Raw genomic sequence first — 23037 nt, 5'->3', positions numbered from 1 at the left:
TAGAAAAGTGCAAACAACTTAAATGCTATGGTTACTTAAACCACAATAAATCTACATATTGAAAACACAGACATCTCCTGAAAAGCACATTATAGGAGCTTATCTAATGACACAGGGGAAGTATTTATCTTATAATATTAATAAAAGTTTACAAAATAGTTTATATAATAATCTCAATTTTTAAAACACGTGCACATGTGTGTATATAAAGGCACTTAAATGATATAAAACAAGAAGTTAATAAAGGGTGTCTCCTGGGGGAAGGATTTTAGAAAAATTTTCTTGTTCATACTTTTTTGCTGTATAATAATAACTGATATTCTTGGTATGATACTATGAATACAACTGATTTGTTTTTTAAGTAAAGATACTTAGAAACAATTTCTTTGAAATAGTGAAAGTCTACCTTGGTGGCGTTTTACAAAGTGTTCTCAGTTCTCCCAATTTACTCTTCATGTCATTGTTTTCTTCTATTAATTCTTCAACAACTTTGCTATTCTCTCCTAAAAAAGAAAGTTTATAGTATATTTGTCAATTAACCTCTTTTTCTCTCAGTCTTTCTTTTCCTTAAATTCCCAGCACAGATGTTTACAGAGGAAACTGCAATTTCCAGTTGCTTCTTGTGTCATTTGTTCCCTGATAAGCCCTAAGCTGACCACTCCCTGCACTGTTTTCTCAGCACTTTAAATCTGTCTTCCATTTCCATCTTGTTTTCGGTTACACACTGTCCTGGAATAGGTTTCCAATTGTTTCATATGCATGTGTCCTGTTCTCCAGTTAGACTGAAGCCCTGAGGAACACAGTAGGTTTTATAATTCTGTGTCCTTGGTGGACCCTGGTATACAGTCTTTGCTCATGTAAATGATCACCGAACAAGCACCTCAATATAAAATGAAAAGAAAATGAAGCTTAAGTAGGTGCCATTTTCAGAAATAAGGTAAGATCTTCAATTCTTTGAACTTTGAAAAAGAAAATAAGCAGACTGGTGGAATGCACGTGGTACAGAGAACAAAGCATGAACTTCAGAGTCAGGGAGACACAGGTTTAAATCCTAGCTCTGCTTCTTACCAGTTGGATGAGTTTAAGCAAAGTACTTAATCCTTCTGAACGTGAGTTTTTTCACATGTAAAATGGGGATAGTGCTACCTACCTTGAAGGTTATAACAGAAATAAAATAGTAAATGCACAGCATCTTATACAAGGCCTGGCAACATCAGTGTTTAATAAATATGACCGTGGCACCCCATGTTTCCTACTATGCCACCCTCTCTACACACCTCGTAAGTTGGAGAATGAATTATTCTGTTCCCCCAGTGATGGATATAGCCTGTATATTTTTAAACCACTCACCTACTTCATCACTTTTCAATAAACGCTACCACGACAGTGGAAAATGGAATTTAACTAGCAAAACAGAAGCAACCACAATAGTAAATAGATTACTAACGGACCTATATTAAGACAAAACACTGAAATCAAACTATCAAATGACTTAAATTCTGATCCTGACCTCTTTTATCAGCCTGCTGTTTTGAGCTAAATATCAACTTTCTTGGATTATTTCTAAGTCCACAAATTACAGAAGTTATCGGCCTCAAAAAGCACTATATAGAATAACTATTGTATGATCACGATGTATGGTGCTAAATATTATTTATAAATAATAAGCATATGTAACTGCCCTGGTCATTTTATTATATAAAACAACTTTTCTTGATTTTTATCAAATTTCACAATAGCTACAATATATCTACATCCACAGTTGGATAAATTTGCCCCCACCTACTCTCCTGGCTTCTGCTAAAAAATTAAGGAATCACCATGGGAATGGCAGTTGTTAAAAATTTTTATCTCAGAATTCCTAAAACCCTTTCTAGCCTTACAGTAATCATGATCTATCTCTAACAGACCTGGGAAGCAGTAGGGGAAGTAGGTGGCTTCTCTTAGACAACGGAGTACTGAGTGTGCTCTGACGCCAGGTACTGTGCTAAGGGCTGGGACAAGATTTGACCCTTGTCACCATCAGACTCCAAAGAAGAATACAGACAATAAATAACCTGCAAGGATGATGCATGTTATAAAACTCATAGGAGCTGTGGGGGATGTCGAAGGGAAGAACATAACGGAGTCCGGGGCAGTTGAGGAGAGCCTCTCTGAGAAGTCATGTGCCGAGGCTCAGATGAGTAGGAGTTAGCCAGGCGATGTGGTCAGGAGGGGAAGACGGATGTTGTGGTAAAGGGAAAGATGCTCAGAGGTCCAGAGGAAAGAGATGATGAAATCCACACCACGGCTCCGGGAGAGAATGAGGGCTGGGGAGTGAGGCTGAGGGGCTGGCAGAAGCTGCATCATGAAAGGCTTCTTAAACTACGTTAAAGTGTTTAGATTTCATACTGAGAGCCAGACAAGCCGTAGACAGGCTTTAAACAAGAGAGTATCATGATCCAGCTTGCTTTTTTAAAAGGTCACTCTAGCTGCCTGATGGAGAACAGACTGAAAGGGCAAGATTGGAAGCAGAAAGAGATGACTATTGTCCAGGCAAGTGATACAGGTGAACGCAGAAGAAAAGCAAACCTGTCCGCCTGGTCCTTTCTGGATGGTGCATTATTTAGGACCCTTGCATTCAGTCCTTCATTCATTCAGACGTTCATAACTGTCTGGTATGTGATGGGCACAAGACATATCACTTATTCTTAAGGAATTTACAGGTCAGAAAAGATATCAGGAAAGTAACCAAAAAGTTACATACAGAACGTTAACAGAGGAGGAGCCAAGTGCTCTGGGGCCACACAGAACCAGCCCTTCCAACCCAGACGGGGGACAACCAAGGAGGGCTCTGCAGGTATCTTCTCAGGTGAATCTTAAAGGATGGGGTAGAGTGAGGCCGAAATGGGAATGTGCAGGACACAGTGACAACACTGTATGCAAGGTCCAGCAGTAAAAGACAATTCCTGACCAGCTCAGGAACCTGAAATACTGTGAACATGAAGAGTACGGAGGAGCACAGGGTAGGAGCGAAGACTGAAAAAGGGAAGCAGGTGCAGCCTCATGAGCCCAAGAGCCTCCCTTCTTCAAAAGCACAGTAGGAATGGCAGAAGACATCCCTCTGAGGTAACTTCCCTGACAGTGCTGTGAAGAATGGACTGGAAGGAGGCCACATCAGACCCACATGCCTTCATCCATGTCTTCTCACTTTGCCTAGAATGCTGTTCTCTTTGGCAAATGCCTTCATCTTTCAAGGCTTCCTTAACTTTAAAAGGAGGAAGAGTTAATTAACATCCTTTCTTTCATCCTGAATTATTTATTCATCATTTTTAGTTCTCCTTGTTTAATGATAAGCTTCTTGAAGGAAGAGAACAGGATCTTATACATCTCCATCAGAATTCTGTCTGATGTCTGTATTGCTGTAACCCCAGTGCCTAGAACACTGCTTGACAAATACTGAGAGCTCAAAAGCTACTCAGTCAAAAAAGGAATGTGACCCTTTAATTAGAGCTCCAATTTTCCTCTTGAGTTCAGTAATAATAATTTGATTAGTAAAAATAAGGTCCAAATTAGTTTATATTAATCCCCAAAGAGAATTCAGTGCCTACAGTAACTAAAATGTCACATTTGAACATTTCAACAAGGATCAAAGAGATTTAGACTGGGAGCAGTGCTATTTTACATGCTGACCTCCAATTCTTTTCACTACAGCTTTGTGCTTCCTTTCTAAATGCTAAAGATGCCTACAGCATTTCTACAGTTTTCTTTTCAGATCTTGACATTCCTGCTTTGCCTTTTCAAGTTCCTGGAAGCAGGGTCCACAGCATGAATCTTTAATTGCAAGGATCTTTTTCTTATCTGCAAAAATTAATGACAGCAAACTTTTCTATCAATTTCGACTGGGAAGTACCAGGAAGGAAGGAAGGAAACCAGATGACATGACTAAAGGCTACAATGTAACTGAAAAGAGCATGTCTAAGAGAGAGACCTGAATTTAAATCCTGTATCCACTATTTACTGGCTGTGTGACTCAGAGTGTACTACTTAACCTCTCTGAGACTTAATATGTAAAACTGAATAATACTATCTGGTTTTTAAATTGCTATGAAACAGTGTTCAGATCTTGATACTGAATACAATTCCCCACTAAAAGGAATAAGGTATCTTCAAGAAACAGCAGCCTCTGGTACTGAGACAGGGTACATACAAGATGAGACTAGAATATTTTGCTGTGCCAGAAAGTAAGAAATTACTCAAAAATACAGGCATGTCACAAGGACATAGGAGCCAGATTCACTACGTGAATCTGGGACAATTTCACACTACGTACAGTAATGAATTAAAAAATATTGAAGAAATAGGAACTCGAGTCATCCCAATAATCCTACCAATAACGAGATGGACGGAGGGACAGATAGATAGGTAAGTTAGTTGGCAGGTACATAGGTAGATAGACAGATGGATAAATAGGTAAATAACTATACAGACAAACTAGAGAGTCAGATTCTCAATGATAACAACATACCAAATGCCAAATGGTAAAAGTAGAGGGAGGTCTGGACTTGGAAAAATAATTTTGCAACCACCGTGGTACAGACCGGATCAGACAAGCATCATCAATGATTGCTAAGCATAAGGGAAGGTTTTACGAGGAGGATATTTTCATGGTCTTGAAAGTGTCTCTCCACAGACTGCTTATTAATTGTGAAGGGTGGAAAACATAGTAATTACACAGTGAAGAAACTGGACAACACCTTGACCAGGTGCTCAAATGAACCTCACCAACAAAAGACAAATGGACATTGTGCACCTTCAGATGTAACACATCCCCTAGGCAGTGTTCCAGCCAAGAAAACACAACCTGAATCAAACCATGAAGGAGTATCAGACAAAACCAAAATAAAGAAAGTTCTATTAAAAGCCAGGGGTTGGGGCATATTGGAGAGAGTGAAGAATATGTCTCTCAAAAACACCAACGTCATGTAAGGCAGAGAGAGGCTGCAGAAATATCCTAGATTAAAGGAGACATGACATCTGAATGAAATATCTGACCCTAGACAAACTGCTGTACTAGAAGGAAAAAAAAAATGTTGTAAAAGACTTTAATGGGTCAACTGGCAAAATCAGAATCAACAGTAGATCACTACAATACATATTTTCATCTAACGTTAAATTTACTGTACTAGGATATACAAGAAAAATCCCTATTTTGGGGAAAATATACCCTGAAGTATTTTAGGGTAAAAGGGCCTCATGTGTATAACTTATCTTCAAATGGTTTAGGAAAAAAATGAATTGTTCACAAACATACACACAGAGGAGCACACATGTGGGTCAAATGCCATCAACAGGTGTATCTAGGCAAAGGGTATATAAACGTTCTTTGCAACTCTATTTTTGCAACTTTTCTGTAAGCTTGAAATAATCTCCAAATGAAAAGATCTAAAACTATCAGGAGGTATAAATGTATAAAAATTGTTTGGCACTGTACCTGGCATAGAGCAAGTATGCAGTAAGTAATAGCTATTGCTATTATTACTAACACATAGAATTTATCAAATTTGAATAATATACAAAAATAATACAGAAGTAGATTATTACAATTAATATAACTGATATAATAAAGTACAAATACAAATTGGTACAGTTTCAGAGGCCAATATCCAAAATATTGATGTAAAAACATTGGTCCAGCAAAATTATTCTTAGCTCTCATCTGACTTTAGTTTCATTTAAATGGTGCCATTTATGTTTACAAGCATCAAAGGATTAATGAAGCATCCCACTGGTACCATACATGGCAGCAATATATTTAATTTAAGATACTGCTTTGTAAAACTGGGAACCAGGCAAATGCTCATTGACAAGAGAATAGATATAAAATTATAGTATATTCTTAAAATGGAATACTATACAGCAGTGAAAATAAATGAACTAGAGCTATATACACTAACAAAGACAAATCTTAGAAATTTGATACTAAGTGGGGAAAAAATGAGTTACAAAGACTATAACAAGTATTAAACTATTTTTCTAATGTTAAAAGATAAGCAAAATAAAGCAACAGCTTTTTGAGGATACCTACATTTGGTCAAAGCATAAAGAAAAGTGAGAAATAATTTTTTAAAATCAGAGTATTTATTACATAGGATTATGGGGAAGTCAGAGGGATGGAGTTGTGGTGAAACACACAGGGGCTTTCAGCAGTACTGGTGATGGTCTATTCCTAAGTCAGATAGTGGGTTCCTGGTTGTTAGGTTCATAACTTTCGTGTGTATTACGTATATTCTTTCCATGTATCCAGTATTTCATAATTAATGTCTAAACTACTTTTTTAAATGGTAAGCTATTAGGAGAATTTAGCCAAACCACTAATAGTACTGGTCTCTGACTGTAGGATGGTCAAGGACTTTATCACTTAATACACATTTTGGATTATTTAATCCTTTCTGATTCATGAATTTATTCATGTTTTTTTTAGGGAAAAAAGATTAAAGAAAGAAAAGTAAATCATTTTATAGTCTGATTTGTCCTAAGTCAAATTAATTTCTTTCGTATTGACTGGATTTCTCAAAGCCAAATAATATCTAAAACTCATCTCTATGCATTTCACAATTTAGAAAATAATTCTCAGGTTATTCCAAATATAGCAACAGATATAAAATGACATTGAAAAGTAGGAAGCAAAATACCAATTAAAGTAATATTACCCTGCACCTAATTGGCAAAAAGATATTCTCAGCCATCTGGAACCTAGAGGTAAAGGGAAAGGGTCTCTGGACAATGAGAAAAATAACTATCACCTGACTTCTGAGGAAAGGCAGCCGTTCTCTCAACTATGGTCACATACCTACTGGATTAGAAATGTGTGGAAACTAAGGTTATTGACCTCATACATATGATTTGCTCCAGCAATTCTTAGTTTTTTTTCCAGGTTACAATGCAGACAGCAGACAAGAAAAAGAGTCTGCATGGTTTGTATGTGGAGGGAGGGGGCAGACTGTAAGGGGTCAGTGTCCTAAAAGGACTGGAGCTTATAAAGGGCATGACCATTCCCAGTTCAAAATCCCAGCACAAGCCCCACACTGCTCAGTGTGCTCTGAGCACCTCAGGCGGCTGTAGCACAGAGCAGTAATTCTTCTTCATACTGACAACTCTAAGTCACTAAATTAAATTATTAATTCATCAAATATTCAAGGAACACAAACTATGTGCTATTCATCGTGCCGGGTGGTGGGGAGGAAGACATTAAAAACACTGCTCCCAATCTCAAGAAACCTACAAATATGTCAGAAAATACCTAATACACTTCAGAAAGATTCCTATTAAAAATGGCTGAAATTAGCTTCAGTAAACTGAATGGAAAGGTCTCAGTGATTTGACAATGTGTGTCACGCTTGATTTCTCAACAAAGCCAAGGGGTAAAAACATGACTGCTCTACTAAAATTCTCATAAGAGTCACTTACGAGTGGAGGGAAGACCATGAAAAGACTGGAGTAAGAGGGCCTAAAGCAACCCTGTCTTCTAACGCAAAATGAAACGTGGGAAGAGGACACAGGCTACGTAACAGTACCATCACGTATTTGTTCAGTCACAAAAACCGTACACATCTTTGGTTTCCTTCTATCCTCAAAGCAACCCTCTGGAACTATGATTATGGATGTTGCAAAGACCAGTAGGAACAAAATCCCATTACCGGCTTCTGCTTCTCGTACGGCCAAGGGCTGAGCGTGGAGTCCACAAGTGGGTGCAGGAAGGGTCGCCGGGACTCCCCTGCCAGTGACCCCTGTGGCAGGATCCTTAGGGATCTTGGTCATATTTTGCTGAAACAGATTATCTTCATAGTTAATGTCTAGTATAAAAAATCTTTACACACTTCTCTATTTAAAAGGCTTATATTAAAAATATAAAAAGAAAACACTGCCTGGAAAAAAATCACTCTTAATAAGTGTTATGTGAATGCTGTCATTACGATGAACTAGACTCCTATGAGGTATTTGTCAAATTAGAACATTATCCAACAGGGGTGGGCCAGCTATGGGACAGACAGGAGATACAGTTTGTACTTTTAAGATATTTTAATGGTTTATGTCATCAAACCATGGGACAGACTATGTGAAATCAGGATTGTTCCTAAAAATCCAGAACATTTTCACTGCAGCAGGAATCAAATTCATTAGAAACTATAATACCAATCTTTTGCCTTCCAGGAATTAAAAGTAACAATAGTAAAAACAGTTTTTAAAACCTACAGAGTATATTGTATTTCTAAATACTGCAATATATATTGTAATTTTGTAAGGGAAGCCAGCTGAATTGAGAGACAGTGTTAAAGAGAGACACTGAGGCTCATCTAAGTGAAACATCTTGCACAAGACCATTTCCTAATATTTATTGAACACTTTCTGCATACTAGTTTCTGTTTTGGCAACGCAGCTACTCAATTCATTAATAGTGGGACATTCCTTTAAGGCAGTATTTTCATATTATTGACAACTACTAAATCCCAAACAGAACAAGTAAGTGATCTTGAGAAAATGATCCTGTTAAATTACTTAAAACACATTATATACGCTTGATTCTAGAAGCCTTGATTATGAGAAACTCATTTCACTGTCAGAAACCTACCCACACAACCCAACAGAAGCAGAGGTTAGCAGGTACAGAGACAATGCAAACTCCAGGAAATCAAGATGGTATGAGGTTCAGGGCAAAAGGAGTAATAAAACTGAACCCAAAGATAGCCAACGTTTCCAGTTTCTACTTAAAAACTGGAGAAAAGCCAAGATGGCAAAAAAGGCAGGAGCAGCAACCTTTTTGTCTTAGTTTTAACTTGACATTGGTGGTAAGAAAAGACAAAACACACATCCTTAAATTTGCTTGAAAATTTTGTTCCAATTAATATTTCTGTTTTTTATCCATTATAAACTTATATTAATATATTCAGTATATGAATAGAATTATATATTTGATAAGGCATTCATTTTATTGGAAACTGTATTCTTAATTCATTGTATCCTCTCCATTTAAAAAAAATTTTGATCATCTAAGGTACTTCAATGAGGACTTGTTTTTTATATATTATTTTTTCCAGTTTTAATTTTCATGAACAGTTCTAAAAACTATGCCTTTAATCAATTATAAATCATAGTCCTTCACATTTCTGGCACCTATACTGCAAATTTCTAATCAACCCTTTATAATCATTGCTTTATCTCAAGGTCCACAGCTGAGTTAGCTCTAAGACAGCAGAAGGTCAAGTATTCATCTCCTGTGACAAATGCCAGATTAGGTATTTTGTAGCCAACCTCTTCTCAGGAACAGAATCTGATCTCACCCAATAAAAGCTGCAAAAGTCTAAGTTTTAGCCAAATAGTATGATTCTGTCTCCACAGACGTGAGACACAAAGTCATACAGAGGATCTTACAGTGTCTGCACAATTAAAAGTCATAGAAAAAGACCCCAGGGTTGTATATTAACTGTAGGAAAAAGATGTTGTATTTTCTTGACTTTTACAGCAGAGAAAAATTTCCTTTCTATTTCAGAAAAGCAAACTTGAAAGGATACAACATGATTTTCCCATCACTTCTTATCCTTAAAGTCTGCTATAAATAATTCTTCCTCATTACCTACTTTTTCCAAAAATTCTCAGTAAATAGTATTATAAGCAGTATTCATGGGAAGTGATCTTGCCCAGTAATTTTTACATTAAGCAGTAACATCTTTGTGAAATCAAGAATAAAAATAACAACTGAGTTGAACTGGGATGGGGTGGACTGGTCTTTCAGCTTCCTTTGGCTTTAAAATTCTGTGCTGTTTCAAATGCAAGATGCAGAAAGACCAGGCTGTGTTATTTGTATCCTACCAAAATCCAAGGAATTAGACCAGGGATTTGTATTTTATTTTTCAGATGAGCAACTATAATTTATGACCAACCAAGGTAATAAGCTAGTTATCCCTAAGTATGGGACTGGAACTCAGATTTTTTTTTTCCTAGCTCGTAACTCTTTCCAGTAGGTATTAATACCAAATACTCAACCCTGGCCTTGAAAATCTTTAATCACAATATTTTAATGAAACTTAACTCTTATGTCTCAGCTCTTCTATCAGACAGACCTTATAATATTGGCATTTTTTTCTACCTCAAATTCCAAATGTTGAAGTTGGCTAGTCACAATGCCTACAGTATCATTCTGGATTTTTCATGCATACCTAATTCCTTTAATCATAAGGCAAAAAGACTTTGGCTTTAGCAGATCTTCCACACAAAGTAAAAGCTGGGTCAGAGAGGACTTACACAACTAAAAGAATACAACCAATTCATTCTACATGCACATATCCAGTTCACCAACAAAACTGGGCTTCAGAGTCTTATGTGAGTGAGCTATCTATACCTCTATTTGCTTGTTTCGATATCGGTATTCTTCGTACTTGGTTGGCATTTCTTGCCTAACATGAGATATAAATTCCTGGAGGGCAAGAAATAGGCTTCCAAACTCTTTAGAAGCTCTTAAGAAACACTAGTTTAATACGATGCATATTTCTTGAAGTGGTCATGCCCCAAAAACAAAAATAGGAATGAAAGTTATTCAGTTTCTGAAATCTCAGGCCCTTACAAAGAACAGCATATATTTTTTTAGGAAAAAGATGTCTAGAGGCTAAAAGCTCTGCCTCATATTTGTGGCACTATGAAGAAGTAAAGTTTTGGGGGCAAAAAAAAAATTGCAATCCCTTGAATTTGCTACAAAAACTTTTTTAAATCACTGGTAAGAACATGAGTCTTACACATCTATTAAACTAGAAAATGAAGAAAGGAAAAAAACACCAAGTGCAACTTCTACAATCATCCTTAATGTTTAATCATAGCTCTTTTCACTTGTCAGGAACATACCTTTCCCCATTCTGAGTCGACAGTTTCTGCAAGTAGGGAGAGTGCATCTTGAAATGCTTTCTGTATGCAGGTCTTCAGTTTTTCAAAATATTGCATAGACACCCATTTCGAAGAACAAGTAGACATGAGTTCCACCAGGTGCTTGTTTTCTGAACCACTGTCTTGCTCCTTCCGGGTGTCCTTTAAGAGAAACTCGAGCACAGTTAGGATGTCCTCCTCATACTGACGGATTTCCAGTTGGATCCGCCTGGCTTCCTGCATGGTCCATTCTCTGCGACTCTGGTCTAGACACGCTTGTAATTCTGTTTCCTTCTGAAGAAGCAGTTCAGTTTTTTGTTTCATAAAGTCTTCCTTAGCTGCCGCAAGCACCTCGTTAATTTTATTTCGATGATCATCTAAAAATTGCCGGTAATCTTCTTCATTTTGTTCTTGAATTCTGTGGATTTCTTCTTGCTTCTCTTTGTTCCATTCACTCCGGGCCTTTGCCAATTCAGCCCTGACAACCACGGGGACTTCCTCGTTCTTTAACTCAAGCTCCTTCTGCAGAGAATGAATCTTCTCTTCCAATTCCTTTCCAGGTATGACGTTTTTCTTCATATTTGCAGTCTCGCTTTTCCATTTCTCTTTAGCTTCAGAAACAGCGAATGATATCTAAAGGGCATAACAACGGACACTGAAAACTCTATGATTCTCCTCATTAATAAAAAAAAGTTAAACTGAAGTAATCTTTGGCTTAATTTCTGAATGTATTAATACAAGATTTAAAATCAAAATTAAACATAAAAAGTAAATTTAGGTAAGACATTGGCTGGTCCTAAAATGTACTCACACTAAACTTAAGGATCTTTTCCTTCATTTTATTTATTTATTTTTGGGGGGTGGGTAATTAGGTTTATTTATTTATTTTTAATGGAGGTACTGGGAATTGAACCCAGGACCTCATGCATGCTAGGCCTGAGCTCTACCACTGAGCCATAACCTCCCCGCCTATTTCCTTTATTTTAAATCACCTAATATTATGTCTTATGTTATTTAAAAAATAAAACATCAGCTTCTGTATGCATAACTAGAAATTTAAATTGACTAAAAAATAATTCTCCAAAACTATTTTAGAAAAAAATTCATATTTGTTTTTCTTATATAGATGTTGTCTCAAATTTGATCTAAGACCCCAACAAATGAATCATCTATCTATATGAAGCAAAAGCAACCTCATAAGGAAACATAACACATACCCCTATATAACTCACTGACAAACATAATCGTATTTTTATGCAAAATTAGTGGTTAAAACAGTTCATTAAATGACAGTACCAAACAGAAAAGGTCGTTTTTTTCATTAATCCAATTTTCTTTTATAATAGGCTAACAAGACTAGTAGATCATAGAAACTAATAGTACATAACCGAAAAGTAATAGGGAATCAAAAAGCCTGAGCTCTGCCTCCAATCCTGCCTTTGACTGCAGAGGCAGCCGGTGCTTAACAGAACAGGCTCCGGAGGCAACCCACCGGCTGTGGGACCACAGCCCATTCCTCAACCTCTTTGAGCCTCAGTTTCCTCATCTATAAAATGGAGATAATTACAATGCCTACCTGATACAGCTTTTTTTTAAGGATTAAATGACTAAAGGAAATAACTCATTTAGGGGACTTAGTCCAGAGCCTGGCAGACAATAAGACTCAAAAAATGTTATGTAATTACTGTTACTTTTAGCTGCACACACTTAGAAAAGTAACTTACTCTCTTTTGCACGTAGAGTTTGCTTCTAAATAATAAGCAGACTGGATGATGACCTTGAGTCCCTTTCTCTTCTAATATTCAGTGACTAAACTCAAAGAAGTCACAAGGATGCGAAAGTTAAAAGAAAAATTGCGCATTTCTAAAGGCTTGGCCTAGTTAGTGGTGACTGCTATGATCCCGTTCCATATGTATATGCTCCGGCTTTTGAGATTGGGGGTCTGCCTCCTTAATTCTCAGCTATTATATAATTTTAGCAAACATCTTCAACTGTTTCTAGGATTCTTAGACACATGTTGTATACCTTTATTCAATAATGTTCCCGAATAGCTGGTTATAAATCAAAAATTTTGAACTGTACTTAAAGTTTACTGAAGGAACCCACTATTTAAGATGAGCTCTACAGAGGAATTCACAGCAGGATTCTTTTGCTACCAGCAGAATAATTCAGAAGTGATGTGAAACATGTTTGAAGAGTGCCTTTAGGGAAAAGAGGTTGTGTCACAATAGATGCCTGGAAACTATTACCAGGTAACTTGGGTGGAGGGGGCAGATCCCAGGGACTTTGGATGACCCGCCCAACCTCACTAAAGGTGTACAAGGAGAACTTGCCAGTATTAACTGAGTCAGTGTTTCCTGCTGCTGCTGCACTTTAGAGTCACCTGAGGAGCTTTTAAAAATCCTGATGCCCAGGCCACCCCCTGTACTAATTAAAACATAAAACTCTGGGGGGAAGCCAAGCAACACTATTTTTTTTTTTTTTTTAAAGATCCCCAAGTTTCTCCAGTGTGCGGCAAAGTTTAGGAACCGCTGAATCAACTTGACTACTTTTGGACTCTGGAAGCTGGCGTTCAATTTCCACAGATCTTAATAGATCACTCTAACCTTAAAGCACTCTTCTGCCAAGACTATGAAACTGGCTCCTGCTCACCCCATTGGCTTGGAAGAAGGATTTGTAACATGTTAACAGTTATGTTTTGTGGCTGAATAATCAGCAAGAATAGTGCTCCTTACACCCAAGTGTGGTCCAGAGACCAGTAGTGTCAGTCACCCAGGAGCTGCTTAGAAATACAAATCCTCGGGACTCACTCTAGAGCCATCAGATCAGAATCTCTAGGAATAAAGTCCAGGAATCTGCTTCAACAAACCCTCTAGGTGATTCTCATGCCCACTAAAGTTTGAGAAGCAACACTTCTGTGTTCTGAAGGAAAGATCAGCTTTATTCTTCTCCTTAACTTTTGACCTTAAGACACACATGCACACTATTATACTGTTTCCTCTTCCTCTGTCCCTCTTAAATTTCCTTTGTAAATATTTCAACATACTAGAAAGTAGAGAGAATATTGTAATGAACACCCATGAACTACCACATAACTTGAGAAAAATGTTCAAATAGATTTTTTACTTATGCTGAATTATTTCCGTAAGTTGTGGAATAAGATTATGAATACGTTTGACTCACAATGTCTGTTACACACATTATTTTCCAAAATGGCTGTGACAACAGAAGAATAGCATATGCCTAACGCTGCCATTATATTCTGTGTATTACAATCAAGGGAGGACATATACATACAGCATAAAACATGTACTATTCATAGATTGTTCCTCTTATAAATTTGTACTGTTTTTCTTATCATATATTAGTATTAATGTTTCTGTTTGATTCATTTACTTTCCTTATTTTTATTATCCCCTCACTTTTGTTTATCACAAAAACAAAAAAAGTTTTAATGTCTGTATGTATTTTATCCTATCATTTTTACCTATCTTCGCTATTATGCCTGTTGCCTCATAATTATTACAATACAAATCTGAGATATTCTATTTCTTCTGATTTCCCTACACTTTCATTTTAAAATGTTTAACTTCTGAATCAACGTAGAGTTTATTGTGCTGCATAGGGTAGGAAAACAACTCTTCCAAAGTGCTATTTGGCTGTCATAAGACTATTATGGGATAATTCCTCATTCCCTTGTTTTGAAACAACTTATTAAGCTTTTTTTCACAGTTGGGACTATCTCTGAAGTCTGTACAGCACTAAATGAAAAAGAATTCTATTTTTGTGGCACAATACTGTCTGAATTATTGTTTTCAAACATATTCTATTAAGTGTTAGTGCTGGACTACTATTTCTTTTCCAGAACATTGAAAAAGTTTCCAGTCCTTTCATTTTTCCAAATAAATCTTAGAATTATCGTGTCAAATTTCAAAACTATGTTCAGTTTATTGGCATTGTGATTAGAATTGGTCTACACTAATAAATGAAGTTAGGAGAAAACAAATGGTTATAATATCTGATGTTTCTAGTCAAGGAACATGACATCTCTAGGAAAGAGAGCTCGTTATTTACCCAAAAAAATACAAGACTACTGACATAGGACAGAAAACAACTGTCAAGCATGTGAAAGGATACTGTACAGCTAATTGTTCTCAATTTCTCCTAAAAATAGGGCAAGACAGAACAGGATTCAGTTCCACGGGTAAGTTTATCTTCCAGATTCTGAGAGTTTCAAGACGCTGAAATACATCCTCTTTCCCTCAACCATTTGATGAGATGAGAGCAGACGCCACTGGTCAGACCCCGAGCTAAGGCTCAGCGTGCACCATCACACCTCACCCTTCCACAAGGCTGTGAGCAGGCACGCGTCCCCGGGGCCGAGATGCGGCCCTCCCGAAGCCTCTTTCCAGCAGGGCTCTTACCCGTCTGGCCACAGACTGCTCTTGCAGCTCTTCCCACTTCTTCTGCTCTGCTCTTACAAGTGCCTTATACTCTGCAAGCTCGGGCAGCTCCTCCAGCCATCGGTGGCGAGCATTTTGCACAGCCGTTTCTACCTGCAGGATAGTGATTGCAAGAGAAAGAGGGAAAGTAAGGTATAAAATTTCAGAAAGATCCCATTTGCAAATAGCCACTATGATTTCATGTGTATTTTACACTGTATTGCATTACATGGATTACACTGACGTCCAGCACCCCACCTCATCCCAAACTGTAGACTCTAATCCTTCTGTTCTGAACTTCCCATACTGTCCCATGCAAAAGCCAACGCAGGAAGTAGAAATCCATACACGTTTGATGGCCACTACTATTATTAGAAAGCTTTACACACAATACCAATTGTCATTTTCAACAAACTCCTATTTATCTTAGGGAAAAAGGAGAGGACATGTAGGAAGGCAGCTTGCTGTCAGATGCTGTCTAATCACTATACCCGCCACCTCCTCGGTCCCCCTGCCCCACATATAAACACATGCACACGTGCACCGACATGGTTTAGAACCTCATACCTAGCAAATTTCCCTGCTGTCGAGGAGTTAGTGACTGTAGAATGAGGGAGATACATCAATTCAGGCAAAAAATTAAGACTTAATAAATTTACTGGTTAAAAATCTGTTACAGGTTACCACAGATCACTTATTAAGTAATCTTTCCATATTTCCTTGTTTGAAATATACAGATACACATACATATACCCCAAAGCAGAGTTGATGTAAGGGGCTGAATTTCTCACTAAAATGCTCAATACATTGATAGGTAAATTCCAGGGAGTTAAAAATATGGGGAAAAGATAAAGCTCCCATCAAAATTTATATTCCTTTAGAAGTTATTACGGACATGTCCTTTCTACTCTATCATGCTATTTGTTTTTCTTCACAAGATCTGTAATTGTATAAATACCAAAGCAGCACCCTTAAAACATGTCTTTGTCTATAGAACGTTTTCTTAACTCTGTTCAAACCTTAAACAGTTCAGAAAATTATTTTAACTGACTGAAAATGTCCTTGATACAATTACATCTATTTGCCTATGCTTCCATACTTTAAGGATTCCTTGTAAAATCATGTAGAACTTAAATAGGCAGAATTTCAAGTATTTATCAAAAGCAGAGTATAATTTTTAAAACTTCAGGTATTATCTTAAGACTTTATAATAAGTAATAGGTCTAAGATAACAGCCACACAATAATAATACTACACTAATGTCTGGGGAACTCTGAGGGCTAGAAACCCTGTCAGGTGGTCTGTGAGGTCAAACTATTTTCAAAATAATATTCAGACCATAGCTGTCATTTTCACTCCCATTCTTTCATGTAAATAGTAGTTTTTCCAGAGGCTACATGCCATGTGACATGTCTCTGCTCTGACAGCCAATAGCAAGTGTGCTTGAAGATTCTTGCTTTTCTAACTTCTTAGATTTTTTCCAGTAAATAGACATACAAACAACAATAACAACAACAAAACTCCTTCAAGTCTTCAATCTTTAAAACTGTAAAGGCACCCTGAGAACAAAAAAATTCAAGAACTGCTGCAATACATAGTATCGGTAAAACAAATAATTCATCTTTATCCTGTAGACACTAAGCTACACTTTTCTCTGCATGACATTTCTTAAAACCCAGTAACACGCCCCAGTTACAAGCAAGCCAGCTGTTTGAATGCTTCCAAGGGGAGGTGATGGCACCGCTTTTTGGCAGTGGACAAGACTTACAAAGTTCCATTTAAGGGGCATGCTTGCAGATTCAACCCTCAGGTCTCCACACAAATACTGTTAAATACCTTGTTCACCTTAAGCTCACTTATCTAGAACTACTTCAGTGGAATATTTTCTATAAAGTTAGATATGAGAGATGCATAATTAAGTTGGGCTTTACTCAGATGTAAAACCATCATCTTTAACCTCAGGCATCTCAATGCTTTGGCCTCAGAGGAGCAACCATTTTGTAAACTGAAAGAATATATAGAAAAACTGAGAGATGACAGCTTTGTGACAGAAACAGAATGCAGAAAGTTTTAGGACAACGTAAGATTGTTATCTGGGGGAAAGAGTATATAGCCCAGTGGTAGAACGCATGCCTACGTGGGTTCAATCCCCAGCATCTCCACTACAAATAAATGAATGACTGAATGAATGAATGAGCAAGCAAGCAAGCCTAATTACCTCCCCCCACCTCCCAAAAAAGATTGTTATCCTACACTAGGATGCACTGTGTTTTTAAGTATAAAGTTATGAGCAAGTTTAACAGGAGTACTTCACAAGTTTTCATTAACAGACAGGCAGTTCCAATAACTGTCCCGGAGTAAATCTGCCTATTACCTGTTTGGCAATATTTTCACAGTATTTGAGCTCCAATTCAACCTCAAGCTTCTTCAAGCCCCCCTTGATAGCTATTTCCTTCTCCTGCTCTAAGTTTTGCTGGATCTTTCGCTTCTGCTCTTCTATCATGACTGCCATCTCTTTCTTGGAAATAACATCAATGGTGGTTTCTTGGTCAGTTTGGCTGCAACAATCTGAGGTCTTCTTTTTCGCTGCCTTTATAGTTTGATCCAGCTTAGACTGCCACTCCTTTTCAAGCTGTTGAATAAGTTCTTGTTTGATCTGTTTTCAGAAGAAAAATCATATGCAAAGAAAAATATTCAAATAAGAGAAAACTAGAATTAATCGCTAGCCAAAAAAGCAACCACAGCAGTGTTTGAAAACCATCTAGACATTGTTGTAGTAATGATGTGAGGTTTAGAAATTTAGTCAATGAGAATATATTCTCAAGGAACTCCTGACAGTTACTCTTTGACCTTATTTACATAACATAAGTCTCGTGGAAGATTTAAGTATATTGTGTTAAGGTCAGTCCACCTTGCTCTCAAGATGCACCTTTCTGGAAGCTTTGACAGCTTTGACTACAAAGATGGCATGATTAAAAAAAAAAAAGAAAACATCTGCTATTAATGTGTTTTTCCATCAATACCAGGCTTTCCATAAAGTAGACACTGGTTAAGTATAACTAATGAACCTGTAATTGAACAATCTAAAAAACAGTTTTACTTCTTCAAACACATTAGAATCTTGTTTGTTGTGATACTAAATTCTACTGCGTCAACTGTGCATTCAAGAGGAGGACATTATTGGAAGAACGTCTTAACGATTCTACTTTCAACAGTGTCATAGGATAGATCCAAACACAATCAGTCCGGGGCAAAACTGGGAAACAGCAAAATTTGCTTTTCCCTTTTCCTGTTTGCCGCCTCCTGGGTATCCAGAGTTCTCAGACTGCTTCCCTGGCTAAAACAGCCCCCCGCTTTGTTGCTTCACTAGAAAGGGCCATCTTGTGTGGCACTTCATGCTTTCCTGACGTTCTCACAAGAACATTAGCTGTCTCTCTCAACCCCCTGGTAAATAACTAATAGCAAATCCAACTGAAAAACAACTTGCAACAATGTAAAAATAGGGGATTTGCTTTGTGCCATCCAGATTTTTTATAGCTATATAGAGATATTCCAGAATATATACTTTTATATTAAAAAGTGACCAGTGAAAGAATTTCAGAGGCCAGCACTAGACTGAAGAAATACAATTTGGGGTGAGGAGGGGACGAGAGATTAGTAGGGAGGTCAGGAGACAGGACCATGGTCTACTATTTCATCTTGAGGTAGACACCCCACCCCCCAATTAATAGCAACCTTATAGGTAAGAAAATTGAGTTTAAATAAGTTTGCGAATCTATTTCACTTCCAACTAAGTCTTTAGGATTATAATTTGGTTCTTAGTTTTCTTGGTGACCATGAGCATTTCCTAATCTCCCTCGCTACTTAGGTAACAGAGGTAGTTTTGTGCTTCTGAGCCTACCCAGTCATCACTTCTTTCTTCTAAACCACAACATGGGTTATTTATTTGTCAACTATGGATCGATCTAGAGTTATCAGAATCATTTCACAGTACGTAATTCGATCATGGTTTCATTTTGAGGAATCAAAAAAGTAGCCCCCAAAACTCATTATATCCTGAATTGGGCTGAAGAGTCAAGAGGTGTGAGTAATAGTCCAATTCTCATAAAATGAGTAATAATGTACATACTTGGCAATTAAAAATAATGTCATTTCAGGAAGAGCTGTCTCTCAACAGTTAGTACAGTTTTTAAATATAGTGACTACAAAGAAATTTTAACCCACACCTCCTTCTGCTCCTTATCCCAGTGAGCTTTGGCTAGCATGACTTCATTTTCAACCTGCTGTTTAATATCACTTTCTTGTTCTTTCAGCCACTTGTCCTTTTCCATCACAAGGGTATCTTGGTACTTCTCTTCAAATTCCACCTGCAGTTTCCTTACATATTCTTCTCTTTCCTCCAAAAGCTGTCTCTTTAAACAAAATTCAAATAAATACCTCATACAACACTAACATTCTCCAAGTCAAATTTATAAGATAAAAGTTATATGCATGTAACAGACAAGAGCACCAGAGACAAGTGATCTTCCATATGCTAACTCAATCAGTTGAATAAATTGTCTTGTAAAAACCTGCTTACATCTCAAATATTTGGATTAAAAATTTACAGATGGCTAGATTAAAAGAAAAGGCATCTAAGACAATAAATACATTCTCAGAACACCAAATGCTTTTTTAAAAATGAAACTGACATTTACACTGACACCCCATCCATCATGGGACCCATCAGGTATCAGAATCCAGAAAGATTTGCATTTCTGAAAGACCTGTATGCCAAGATAAGCCAAAACTTATTGCTCTACTCTAAAAGCTATGAATCCTGTGGTAAATCCAGATTGGTATTTTTTTCAGTATCAAAAACAAGATTTCTTATCAAAACTAGCTAAAGTGTTATCGAATAAGAACTGTCAAGTGTCAGGTAAAATTTAAGAATCTGAACTATTCATACAATATTCTCTATTCCAGGAACCCAGTTGATATGAAAACTCAATAAAACCCCCCTCAGAAATCAAAATGATACATGAGAGTTTCTGCTTGAAACGATTTTCTGGAGGTCCCACCGAGATGCCACGGGAAGACACACACCAAAGCCCACCAACTGCGACGCCAGGAGGTATATCTCCCACACCTATCCCCACATGGCAACAGAGCTTTTGCTCTGTGTCTCTGTGGCATTATTTCTGACTCATGACTACCTGGTTTGTCTGGGTTTTTCTCTGGTTCACAGCTGACCTGGCTTATTTCTTAACTGTCATGCAAGTCCTCTCCACCACTGGCACATGCCATGTTTGTTCAGGGTTGTATGAGTCTGGAAAATCTCCAGTGACTGAGGGATCCATTTCTTCAGTCAGGTCGTGGGGACTGCAGTTGCACTGAGTCTACAGGACAGTCTCTTCCATGTGGTTGAGAAAGTTGTCCACTGTCATATCATACATCACTGTTACTATTTTTGTGTGACTGTAGACAGAATCTCCAAATTGTCTTGTCTGTGCCTGTCTGTCCTTCAGGAGTTGTTTCTATATGTATCTGCATTTCCTTTTGATCAACAGCAGGAAATTGCTACCAATTTTCTGTGTGTATGTCTGTGAGTCTATCAGTTAGCTTTATTACATAATAAACCAGCCAGTGCAGAGACTTAAAACAACATCTATTATTTCTCATGATCTGTGGTTCAGCTGGACGGTAGCTCTGGTCTAAGCCAACTCAGCTGATCTCTGCGGGCCACTGGGGCTACATGGTCTAAGATGGCATCGCTCAAAGTCTGCCAGGAAGATGGCAATGATTTGGTCACATGTGTCACCACCCAGAAGGTTGTCCCAGATCCTTCACATGGTGCTTGGTCACAGGGTCCCAACGAGGATCAAGCTTACAAGGACCAACTCATAAATGCTTTTGAACTGTCTTTTTACATAATGTTTACTAATGTTCCATTAGCCAAAGTCAGTCATGTGGCCAAAGTCAGATTCAGGGGATGAGACACAGACCACCTGTTACTAAGAATAGCTACAAAGTGACATTGCAAAGGGACACACATTCAGAGATGGCAAGAATGTGTGGCCATTTTTATGAGGCACCACAGTGAAGAAAACCTTGTTTCCCTCTCTTCACTAAAGAAAAGCAGTAAGTATATTGACCATGGGGATCTGCCATTTGAACATCCTTCAGGAATGTCTAATTCAAAAGGTTTTATCAGTAAAGGGAAGCAAATATTGATAGTTTTAAAACATTTAAACTTGCTTGCATGTCTCAGATAGCTAAAAAACTCTTAAGGACTGACTTAATGTGGATTATAACTGTATAAATGAGCCTTCGTGTGTGCAGGACTGGCATTATGAATGGGAATATTAATCATCTTTGCCTTGTCTACAGATTCATAGTCTCTACTGATTACTACCCAGTCCGAAGGGTCCCATGTATATGACTTTTTTTCCCTTTCTCTGAATATGCCAGGTTAACATGTGAGGAAAATTTGTGTTAATAAAACATTAAACTTGGAATTGAGCTTGTACTTAACCTGCAGCCTGACTCAACAAGTATTTCAAGAAAGAGCACATATGAAACAGGAAAATACATCCTGGGACTCTTGGTGTCATCTGTCTGATGTATTCAGTATCCAGGTAAAGCTCCTGACCTGAAGGTCAACTGCAGGGAAAATGGCTTACATCTTGCAGAGAAGGACTACCCTACAGTTCCCTAGCTTGCCTGAGGTTACTAAGATTCTCCCATATGTGAGTGTGAAACATTTCCTAGGAAAACACATTGGTATAGACCTCTTTGCCCACCTCTAGGGGATATGAAAAGATTAGATAAAGTCTCTTACACTTAAAGAAGTTCTGTTCCGACTGGCTTATGAAGACTACCAGGCTTTATAAAGGCCTGCGTAAGTCTACACAGAAAACTAAAGAACTCCCAGGAAAGGAAGGAAGTTTTTAATGCTTCAAGTACACTGGCCCTTTAAGTGGGGGATGGGTATAAACTACAAGGGGAGAGCACAAGGCAGATTTTTTTAGGCTGATGAAACTGTTCTGTTTCATACCTGGGTTAAAAATTTATGAAACTGTACACCAAATGAAAATGAGTCCATTTTACTGTATGACAATTTAAAAATTAAAAAACAATTTTAATCTATAAGCTTTGGGGGGAGGGCCAAATAGCAGTTTTACCCCTCCTCTTGCCCCAATGTATAAGCATTCATGAGCCAGGGCATCAGTCAGTGCCAGCCATTAATTACTACTGACTAATTACATGAGGTTCAGCTTTACAGCCAAATTGATTCTTTTAAAAGTACCAGAAAATATATTTTTGAAAAGAATGACCTCTTTGAGAGAATGCTCTGAGGTTCTTGCCAATTTATATATTTAAGAAGAAGGAAGGAAAGAAAAGACTCACACTGGGTCTTCTCCCTATTTTAATTTTTTTAAACATCACCGAGATACATCTTTAATTTCTTGGTAATTTAAGAGCCCTTCTAACTTCTATATTGCCAGCTTTAACTCAAACAGCTGCTTTTTGTTCTTTTTCCACTAGATGGTATGTATACATGGCATTTTTTTTACCTTATTAACCTATTCAAAAATAATCAAAATATTAAATGAACTGAATTGCCCACCTGCTGTTTACCATTCTTTTTGTCTGTGGTAGCAAGAGCCAGCTTTACTATAACTTACTCAGAAACCTCTGTATAGAACATTTGCTCAAGCCT

The 23037-nt window shown here is 37.5% G+C and overlaps 1 protein-coding gene across 5 annotated transcripts in view; it reads right to left on the bottom strand.

Moving 5' to 3' along the window:
* The window catches only part of CEP152 (centrosomal protein 152), an 86079-nt gene that overhangs the window by 9878 nt on the left and 53164 nt on the right, over positions 1-23037 (bottom strand). For 2 of the 5 annotated variants that reach the window (XM_031453093.2, XM_031453094.2), the window contains exons 18-23: positions 19562-19747; positions 17710-17991; positions 15318-15449; positions 10876-11526; positions 7680-7806; positions 407-503 (exon numbers count right to left, since the gene is read on the bottom strand). In XM_031453093.2, the coding sequence (XP_031308953.2) occupies positions 407-503; positions 7680-7806; positions 10876-11526; positions 15318-15449; positions 17710-17991; positions 19562-19747 (1475 nt within the window). The remainder of the gene's footprint in view (positions 1-406; positions 504-7679; positions 7807-10875; positions 11527-15317; positions 15450-17709; positions 17992-19561; positions 19748-23037) is intronic. The other 3 variants (XM_010998608.3, XM_031453096.2, XM_064485621.1) reach the window with 2 other exon arrangements.

This window comes from Camelus dromedarius, chromosome 5 (genome assembly GCF_036321535.1).
Source record: "Camelus dromedarius isolate mCamDro1 chromosome 5, mCamDro1.pat, whole genome shotgun sequence".
Classification (NCBI taxonomy): Eukaryota; Metazoa; Chordata; class Mammalia; order Artiodactyla; family Camelidae; genus Camelus; species Camelus dromedarius.
The sequence above is the reverse complement of the archived record's forward strand: the minus strand, read 5'-3'. Positions and strand labels throughout refer to the sequence as shown.